General features: G+C 39.1%; 1 protein-coding gene across 1 annotated transcript; it reads right to left on the reverse strand.

Annotated features, from left to right (window-relative positions):
- Positions 1-590: 590 nt before the first annotated feature.
- On the reverse strand, positions 591-5,867 carry LOC134323066 (CBY1-interacting BAR domain-containing protein 2-like). Its single transcript, XM_063004484.1, has 8 exons — positions 5,762-5,867; positions 4,227-4,461; positions 4,067-4,135; positions 3,460-3,561; positions 2,623-2,727; positions 2,429-2,542; positions 1,912-2,067; positions 591-1,341 (listed from the first exon to the last, which is right to left on the reverse strand). Exons 1-8 carry the CDS (start codon positions 5,779-5,781, stop codon positions 1,168-1,170), a joined length of 975 nt encoding a protein of 324 aa, XP_062860554.1. The 5' UTR covers positions 5,782-5,867; the 3' UTR covers positions 591-1,167.
- Between the last annotated feature and the right edge of the window lie 3,432 nt (positions 5,868-9,299).

Consider the following 9,299-nt stretch of genomic DNA (forward strand, 5'->3'; position numbering starts at 1 on the left):
GGCTACTAATCCCTAACATACAGTACACTATATGGCCAAAGATATTAGGACACCTGACCATGAGCTTGAAGGACAGCTTAGTACAAAAAGAAATAGTATTAAAATACAATTACCACTATGTGATCTTTTAGCTACAGCAAGAGGCCACTCTTCTAAGACGGCTTCTAACAATACTTTGAAGTAATTCTGCGGGAATTTGTGCCCATTCAGTCCGATTTGTATGGCTGAGCACTGATCTTTGTCAAGAAAGCCTCAACTAATCTTCCAGTTCATTCCAAAGCTGTCAGGTCAGGGCTTTGTATAGGACACTAAAGTTTATATAAGCATTTCTTCATGTTTTATAGACCTTGCTGTGTATACACGGGCACAGTCATGCTGGAACAGAAAAGGTCTTTTCCTAATCTGTCCCTGCAAAGTTGAAAGCGTATCATTTCCTTTATATAATTGATTTATTACACCTGTCAGCAACTGCTGTGGCTGAAACCCATGAATTGAAAAATCAGAAGGGGTGTCCCAATACTTTTGTCCATATAGCATAGATAGGAAACTTTCTTGAGGTAGGATAATAGATGTCAGTAAAGCACCAAACATGAAAAGATAAAATATATTGACACAAATAACATCAATCTTAAATACAGACAAATTAATCTTACAGTGTCCCTCCCATATGTCTACAGAATTTTGTGTGGGTTTTATTTTCTAATTCTAATGTAATTTCTCTGCTGCTTGCACCACCCCCCTTCTGGCCTTAAAGACCCCCTTCGGCATGCGCACAGTCACCAGGTGCCGATAGGTTGTGTTCTATGTAAAACCCATACCACACATGTTGGCCACTTGACCAAACCCAGGGATCTCACATTACACTGATAGCAAGGAGAAACCCCATCCAATCCTCACCACCTTAGACACAGGTAGTGTAGGTGCCAACACAGGCTTTTAACAAAGTATTAAATTGTGGTATCAGAAGTATCTTAACCCCATCAACCTTGTTTTAAAGATACAGTGTCTTTGTTAATGCTAAATAGAACATACTTTTTTAACATTTAAAGTGGACATTTACTGTAATATACATTTTAATATACTGTACATTTGAAAGATATTAAATAAGAAAAACAAAATTGGTTTAATATTTGGTTACTCCTATTGTATGTCTTTTTTACGTATTCATCATTTATAAGTCTGCCTAAGATTCATGGTATATTGGGCAGAGTAGGACTGCCTGTAAGTCTGTGGCTCCTCTGCATCTTCCTCAGAGTCATATCTCTCCTCATCCTCCTCATCGTCATCTTCCTCCTCCTCCTCTTCCATCACTTTCCGCTTGGGTACAGTTATTTTCAAAGACTGAAAAAGAGAAATGTGTGTGTAGGAATCACCTATCGTCTAGGTTAACTGGATGATAGGTAAATGTCTAGCATTGCTTATACCAGAGGTGTGTCATTTAGGTTTATACAATAAAAATGACTGAAAACTACTGAACATTGATTAAATTTATGTCAGACATTGGTTGGAAGAGCATGACCAAGACTTCCAAGTACTACCCTGGCCTCCTAAATCCCCAGACTTGAACTCAACTGAGCATCTATAGGACCACCTCGATCGTCGTGTTCGTTCTATGGATCCTCCCCCACACACCCTCCACCAGCTGTGGGATGCACTGCAGTCACTATAGCTCCAGGTCAACCTACCAAGACCTTTTTGAGTCAAGCCCAGCCCGTCCAGCTGCTTTCCGTGCTGCACACGGTGGTTACTCTGGATATTAACTGGTAGTCATAATAATATGACTCAACTGTGTATATCTGTCATGTTGTGTTTCGTTATGTCAAATAGCATTAATAGCATTTTATTTATCCTATGGACCCTGAATGTTTTATAATCTTTTAGACAGAATTATCAAGCCTACCCAGAATTTACCTTTTTGGATTGATCCAATGTCCTTCTTGTGTCAGACAGGCTTGCTTGTGTCAGTCTGAGTGGAGAGGGAGTGGGACTTGGGTAGCGAGGTACACCAGTTGAAAATGCTGTGTTTTCCAGAGAAGAACCAGAAATCTGGATGCGGTTCCTAAAAAACTACAAAAAAGAGCACATTGTTTAATCATGTTTTATTTGCATTTTCCCTTTTTATCTTGATCCGTTTTCTCCATTTGCAACTCCCTACTGCAGTTTCTCTGTGCTGGCTGAGGAGAGCCACAGACTAGCACACACCCCCTTTTAAATGTGTGCAGTCAGCGGCTGCTTCTTTCATATAGTCCTTCTGCTTGTGAGAGTACATGCCCCTGTGAATGCCCCACCACCGATGTAGCCTTGACCAGACACAGCTCAGCCTCAGCTTCCCCTCCTCAGACATGGCCAATTGTGTCTGCCAGGTTGGTAGCGCCCTAATCATGTTTTTTTAAAAGGTTGATGATTAAGTTAACAAATCTGCATTTACCTCTAGATCTTTGTCTATGTCCATGGTTTCAAGGTTTTTGGAGGTGTGTGTGTAGACCTCCAGAGCTTTGGCATGGAAAAGCATCTCCACCATGATGAATTCTGAAAAGATCCTCTGAAAATAGGTCAGGCAAATTACTGACTTTAGTGTTCTTGCCATGCATTTTTAAAAGACCCGTTAATTCGGTTACTGACCTTTAAATCCCACAGTTTCTGTCTCTGGAATTCAATGATAGTGTCCTCCATTTGTCTGGAGCTTCTGCTAGCATTGCTGCTGGCTTTCTGCACATTTGTTTCTGCCTGCTCAGGATTAAGCAAATGAGAAAAGACAAGATGCACGCACAGTGATGCCAGTGTCTTAAACAGCATATTGCCATACTAAATACTAACAAGTTAAAAAGGCACAATTAAAATGGGTTTTTTAACAATAGATAGATAGATAGATAGTGGAAAAATAAGGCAAGATGATAAATGAAAACAAAGATTACAGTTAACTGGATTGGATTTATTGGCACAATCGAGGGTTGTCACAGCAGTGGAATAGCTAAAGAACCGAGAACAGAGCTGTGGCCTTCTCTTTATACTGCTCCAGCCATATCACATTGGGTGTTGGACTTTGGAACCTCCATTCTGTGCTAACTGTTGTTTCTTATATGCGACATAATACTGATATCCAGCTTATATTAAGCATAAATCAATTTTTTTATAACAATAGATAGATAATAATCCCATGATAGATCCTGAGTGAAAATTTTATGTTTATTTTTGTTTTTATTATCGCTACTCAATAATTATAATGTTTTAAGTTAAAAAACATGGACCACAATATAAAACCTTTTCATTTTTCTATTTTAAAATAATGTCCAATTTCCCCACATTTACCTGTGTCTAGTGGACTGAGTTAAGGCAAACAAGCACAACTTGCACTCTTAGTAAAAATATGAGCAGCAGTAACATAACAATTAGGCTGTAATGACTATAATCTGAAAGTAAAACAATAAAAGTGTAATTATGTGTATTGATGCAGGATACAATGCTCTGTCGGTCGCCTGGGTTTTTTAATTGGAGCTTTTCCAATCTCTGTAGCTCTTTCAGCTCCCTGTTTCGATCTGTGCTAAACTTCTTCAGTTCGGCCTACAAATGAAACAAACAATAATGATAATCTTTATTTTATAAAGATTAAACAATCTACAATTCCTAACAAACAAAGATTAAAATATTAAAAAGCAATTAACAAATAAACAGACCAGGTTCAATAAGTAGGTTAAACCCTGTTCAGTACACAATACTGATATATTAAATGACTTTTGTAAATATAGATGTAAGTCTTTTAAATGGCCAAAAGTATGTGGAAAAACTTCCTATTTATTACATTAACTTGTTTTAGCCACACCAATTGCGGTGTGCTTTTTAGAACTGAGGGAGAAGATGCAAACCCCACACAGAAAGGACCCTGGCTGGCCAGTAGGAGAATCAAACCCAGGCCCCTCTTGCTGTGAGGAAGGGCCTGGGCTGCCCCACAGTCAAACCAGCTCTATTCATATAAGTTTAGCTAAATCTCTGTGGAGCCACATTACATAACATTATAAAGAGGCCAAGCCACAAATCTTGAGTCCTGAACTTGAAAATCTAAACTCACTCGTTTGGTTTTCACTGCATCCCCATATACCTTCAAAGGGGTGACCACTCGTGTTTCAAGCCTCTCCACCTATAAAGTCATAAACAATACACAAAATCAGTCACAAATATACGTCCTCTCACTGTAGATACAGGTGGACATCATTTGTCTTTAATCTTACCTCAGCCTGTCTGTAGTCCTGCACCATGGCTAAGTCCTCAGAGAAGTTCTTCAGGCAGACACTCAGCTCTGGACCTTCAGTGCTGGCAAATTCATGCAGCTGCTGGGAAAGTGCATCAGCCTTGTCTCTGAGTTTAGCTGTTTTGCGAGTGTATGCAGCGAGCAGCGTGCAGAACTGACCCATGTACTTCTCAGCATTGCTTATGGTCAACTCCATGCTCTTCAGCTGTGCGTCTCTAGGAAATGTGTTTCACTTTATAACTGTTTATTATATTACATATTACATATCTTTATCCTAGTTATTCACTTACATAGTACTGTACATTGCACATCTGTTAATGTTTACTGCAAATGACACTTTTATAACAGTTTATTATATTAAATATTACATATTGTCATCCTAATTATTCACCTACATAATATTGTACATTGCACATATGCTAATATTTACTGCAAATGACACTTTTATAACAGTTTATTATATTAAATATTACACATTGTCATCCTAGTTATTCACCTAGTACTGTACATTGCACATCTGTTAATATTCACTGCAATTGACACTTTTATAACAGTTTATTATATTAAATATTACATATTTTCATCCTAGTTATTCACCTATGTAGTATTGAACATTGCACATCTGTTATTATTTACTGCAAATGACACTTTTATAACAGTTTATTATATTAAATATTACATATCTTCGTCCTAGTTATTCACTTACATAGTATTGTACATTGCACATCTGGATATAGTTACTGCAATGACACTTTTATAACAGGTTATTATATTACATACTACATTTCTTTATTCTATTTATTTAACTACATAGTATTGTACAGTTGTAGACTAGCAGTTAAGGTACTGCACTTGTAATCAGAAGGTCGCTGGTTTAGACCCCACCTCTGCCAGGTTGCTGCTGTTGGGCCCTTAAGCAAGGCCCTTAACCCTCAATTGCTCAGACTGTATACTGTCATAGTACTGTAAGGATAAAGGTGTATGCCAAATGCTGAAAATGTAATGTAAATGTTGTACAATCATACTTTAATGTACCTTAAGCTGCTGTAATAACTGACTTTCCCTATGGGATTAATCTAATCTAACTAATCTATTTATTTATCTACACATAGACACAGCATGTTGAAGCATATGCATCCTCATTTTTGGAAAAAAACATTATTTTAAAATGTACAAAAATACTTAATTGACAAAAAGGGGGTTTCTTTTAAATGGTAAATATGGTACAGGGGGGCAGATGGGCTACACAGAGGGTACAGAGGAACAGATGGGCTACACTGTTTACTCACAAAGTTCATCTGTAAGGTGTAGCTTATAAAATAATCAATAATGGTACATACCAGATAGCTGTACCTAGCAAAGAAGATGATGAGTGTATAATATACATATAACTGATAAGTCCATTACCAAGATAGGCCTGCTTATCATAATGTGAATGAGATGTAGTATGGATCAGTGATCCTGATATATTCAAATAGTGCCTTATGAGAATATATAAACCAAATTAAATCATACCTAGAGAAGACGGTGGTCATGCTGGTATGAATGCTTGCTTATTCTCCTTTCTGCAGGGACTATGTTCGGTTCCCGGTTGAAGAAGAACTGCACCTGACAAGTGTTTCATGCATCTGTTGCTGTGGTGATGACAACAAACCCGCCATTCAAAACGCAGGTCTTTTTTACACCACTAGATGGCGGGAAAGGAATTCTTATGGAGGCAACGTGGCCTGATATAAACGTTTAAATGAAATGAAACGTAACTCATCCTTACATGCTTCTTTGTCAATGTGTCTGTAGATTTTCATTTATGTTTCGACTGCGTCTCATTGTTTTATAATAGTTTGGACAGGGTGCAGTGATGAATAGTCTTTCTTGATGCTGCCATGTTTCCCCTGAGGCTTGCTGTTGTGCTAACACTGTAGTGTAGGAAGAACAGATCCGTCCCCAAAGTGCTTACTAACTCACATACACTCATTCAGTCACTCACTCACACACTCACTCACACACACACACACACACACACACACACACACACACACACACACTAGCCCTCACCTAAAAAGGCAGAGACGTGCATTTTTTCCCCAGTTTTCCTACCAGTCTAGTCGTATCCAATTACCCGATTGCATTACGCTTCCTCTCTACTGATGCTGATCTCCACTGCTGATTGAGGAGAGCAAGACTGACACACGCCCCCTCTGACACTTGTGCAGTAGCCGACTGCATCTTTTCACCCACACAAGGTGAGTTTGGAGAGCCACACCTTGCCCTGATCAACGCATTTTTCTTAACTCTGTGCAGGCGCCATCAATCAGCTAGCAGAGGTCATAATTGCATCAGTTATGAGGTCCCTATCCGGCTTCCCACCCTGCCAATCGTTGTTCGAAATGTCAGCTCTGGTGCGCTAGCGTGTTTTACCGCTGCGCCACCTGAGTGGCCAAAGACGTGCGCTTCTAATGTACAATGGAGCAAGGTCGTAGTCATGAATTGAATTTTGGGAGAGGGAGTGGGGACCAAATGTACCACCTGTGGTTCCAACCATTCTAAAACATTCTTGTCATATCATCAACTGATCGGTACACTGATGGATCCTAACATTATGCAAAGCTAGTGGGTGGAATATGTATATTTATAATTTTTTTTACCTCAGTATATTGAGGGAACACCTTTTGGGCATAGCTGAATATTGGGTGGTGGGTGATTATGGCCTTGCAGTACTTGTTGTACTGGGTCACACAGAATTAAGAGGGACACAGTTTTGCCTTTCTGCTTGCCCATCAGTTTTAGGAGCACAACTGGCATCATGAAAAAAACCTGTACAACAAACAATGTATGAAATGATTAACACTTTGTTACTCTGTAAGTGGGTGTTACTCTGCCAAAGATGAGAAACTAAGAACTTCTAAGCAAATGGTTATTGTACTTTTTCTTCAATTAAAACAGAAATAGTCTATTGAAACATAAATCTATTGTGTAGCACTTCTTTTGCCAAATGTGTAGTTACCTTCTGCAGTTCCTAATGTAATATGATATTGTGTATAATACCTTGTATGCTGAGTGGCAAAAAAGAGAAACTGGCTGTGAGTAAGCATTTACCACTGAAGCTTTTGGAATGATGCTGGGGCATTATGGGAAATGTTGCGCCTGTAGTTGATTTACGTGGTGTGTCCTGTGGCTCTGCTCAGCAACCCAGGATAAAAACGTAAAATGGAAGCTTTAATGGCTTCATAATTTATATTTACTGCCATGATTTTGAAGGGGCAAAGAAACATTTTGGTTCTAATGACACCACCCAAAAAAGTATGAATATGGATGGATGCTTGTGTTGCAGTCTATATTGCATGCCCACTACTGCTCAGTGGTGGTATTGGCCTGGTTAAGCACTTAACAAACACAGTTTGCCATGTCTAAGAGAGAAAAGGCAGGATAGGGAATCACTTCCTTGATGCTGCAACAGTGACACTTAATATATGGTAGAGATACTGGAACAGGTTACGCAGAATTACAGACGGCTTGGCATAATTATCTGTACATACTAGAAGAATCAGACACGACTCTTTCGAGTGAATGGGCACAAATTCCCACAGACATACTTTAAAGTGTTGTAAGAAGCCTTCTCAGAAGAGTGGTTGTTATCATAGCTGAAAAAACTAAACTCCACTAAACTCATTGTAGACTGTAATTAGTTTGATCTGATTAGGTTGGTCATGCTAGTCTGGTTTAATTTCTTCAACCTGGTTCTAACTGGTCATTTAAAAACAGCCCAAACCATACTGGCCCAGACCAGTCAATCAAGCGCCAGCAAACCATCTTAATATGGTTTAAGATGTGTTAAGCCGGGAAGAATAAACTACACAGAGCTGAAAACCGTTTCATGATTGTGACCTGGCAGGGATTTACTCTCTCTCTTCATCCTCTCTCTTCATTTGTAAACTCGCACCTCCTCCATCACATTCATGAAAAAGCTGTGCTCATCACGTCAGGAAGTGGACTTACCTCATCGTGTCTGCGGAACCGCATGGCAGAGAAATTAAAGTGAGAGACAGAGCGGACAGGACAAAAACGGAAATGAAATATGCAGCAGACAAAGCAAAGTACAGATGTCAGTGATTAATTATCTGCTGCTGCTGAATACAATGTGCAAGCTTAAAACTATTTAATGCTTTGGCTTTAAACATTATTTTGGCACAGGACTGAAGAAAAATGAAATAAACATTGAAGAAACATTGAATAAAGTATACCAATGTTTGGTTATAATAGGCATAGAGTTGTTATTCGGTCTAGTCTTCAATAAAGTCTGTAGTGAGTTCTTGTCATTCTTGGTGCAATTACTCCCATCCGGCAGGAGCAGCATCGTTGTCACAGCAGTGTCGACTTCAATCCTTAACCTCGGCGGGTAAACAGGTTGCCATCAGAATGCCCTCGGGGTAAAACAACAGAGAATGTAGTTAATAATGTACAATGCTAGTTGAGTAAAACAGTTTTACAGAGAGTTTTAGACTCCGGCAGCCCTAATTATTACAGCATGACTAAAAGGGAGAGCGAGCAGGTAACAAGGTCATGAAGGCTTTCATAGGACATCAGCGCCCATCTCCCCACCGTCATCAAACCTGAGTGAACAGTAGGGTCAAAAATATATTAAATGTTGGGATGATGGAAGTTACTCACAGTACATTTAGTGAATGTAGCAAATATGCTACATCAGCATAAAGATCTGAGTGACTTTAATGAGGGCCAAATGGTTATGACCCAATGATTGGGTTAATGTATTCCAAGAGTTAATATTCTGGCCCCTTGACATTTAAAAGTACATGATCTGTGCCCCTACTCCATGTGTTAAGTATTTTTGGATGGTGTCAGACACAGGATAGGGCAGTTAATGTGAATGAATAAATGAATTATTGTTCCCTCTTTGCAATAGAAACATTTAAATTCTGTCTATGCCACCTAGGTCTCCAGATTTATTGTTGTTGTGTGAGTCCCTATTGAAAAAAAATCGAACCGAAGTTCTGGGATTGGGAAGTGCTGGAAAACTGGGGTCCTGGAAAATGGA

This window comes from Trichomycterus rosablanca, chromosome 11 (genome assembly GCF_030014385.1).
Source record: "Trichomycterus rosablanca isolate fTriRos1 chromosome 11, fTriRos1.hap1, whole genome shotgun sequence".
NCBI classification, from domain to species: Eukaryota; Metazoa; Chordata; class Actinopteri; order Siluriformes; family Trichomycteridae; genus Trichomycterus; species Trichomycterus rosablanca.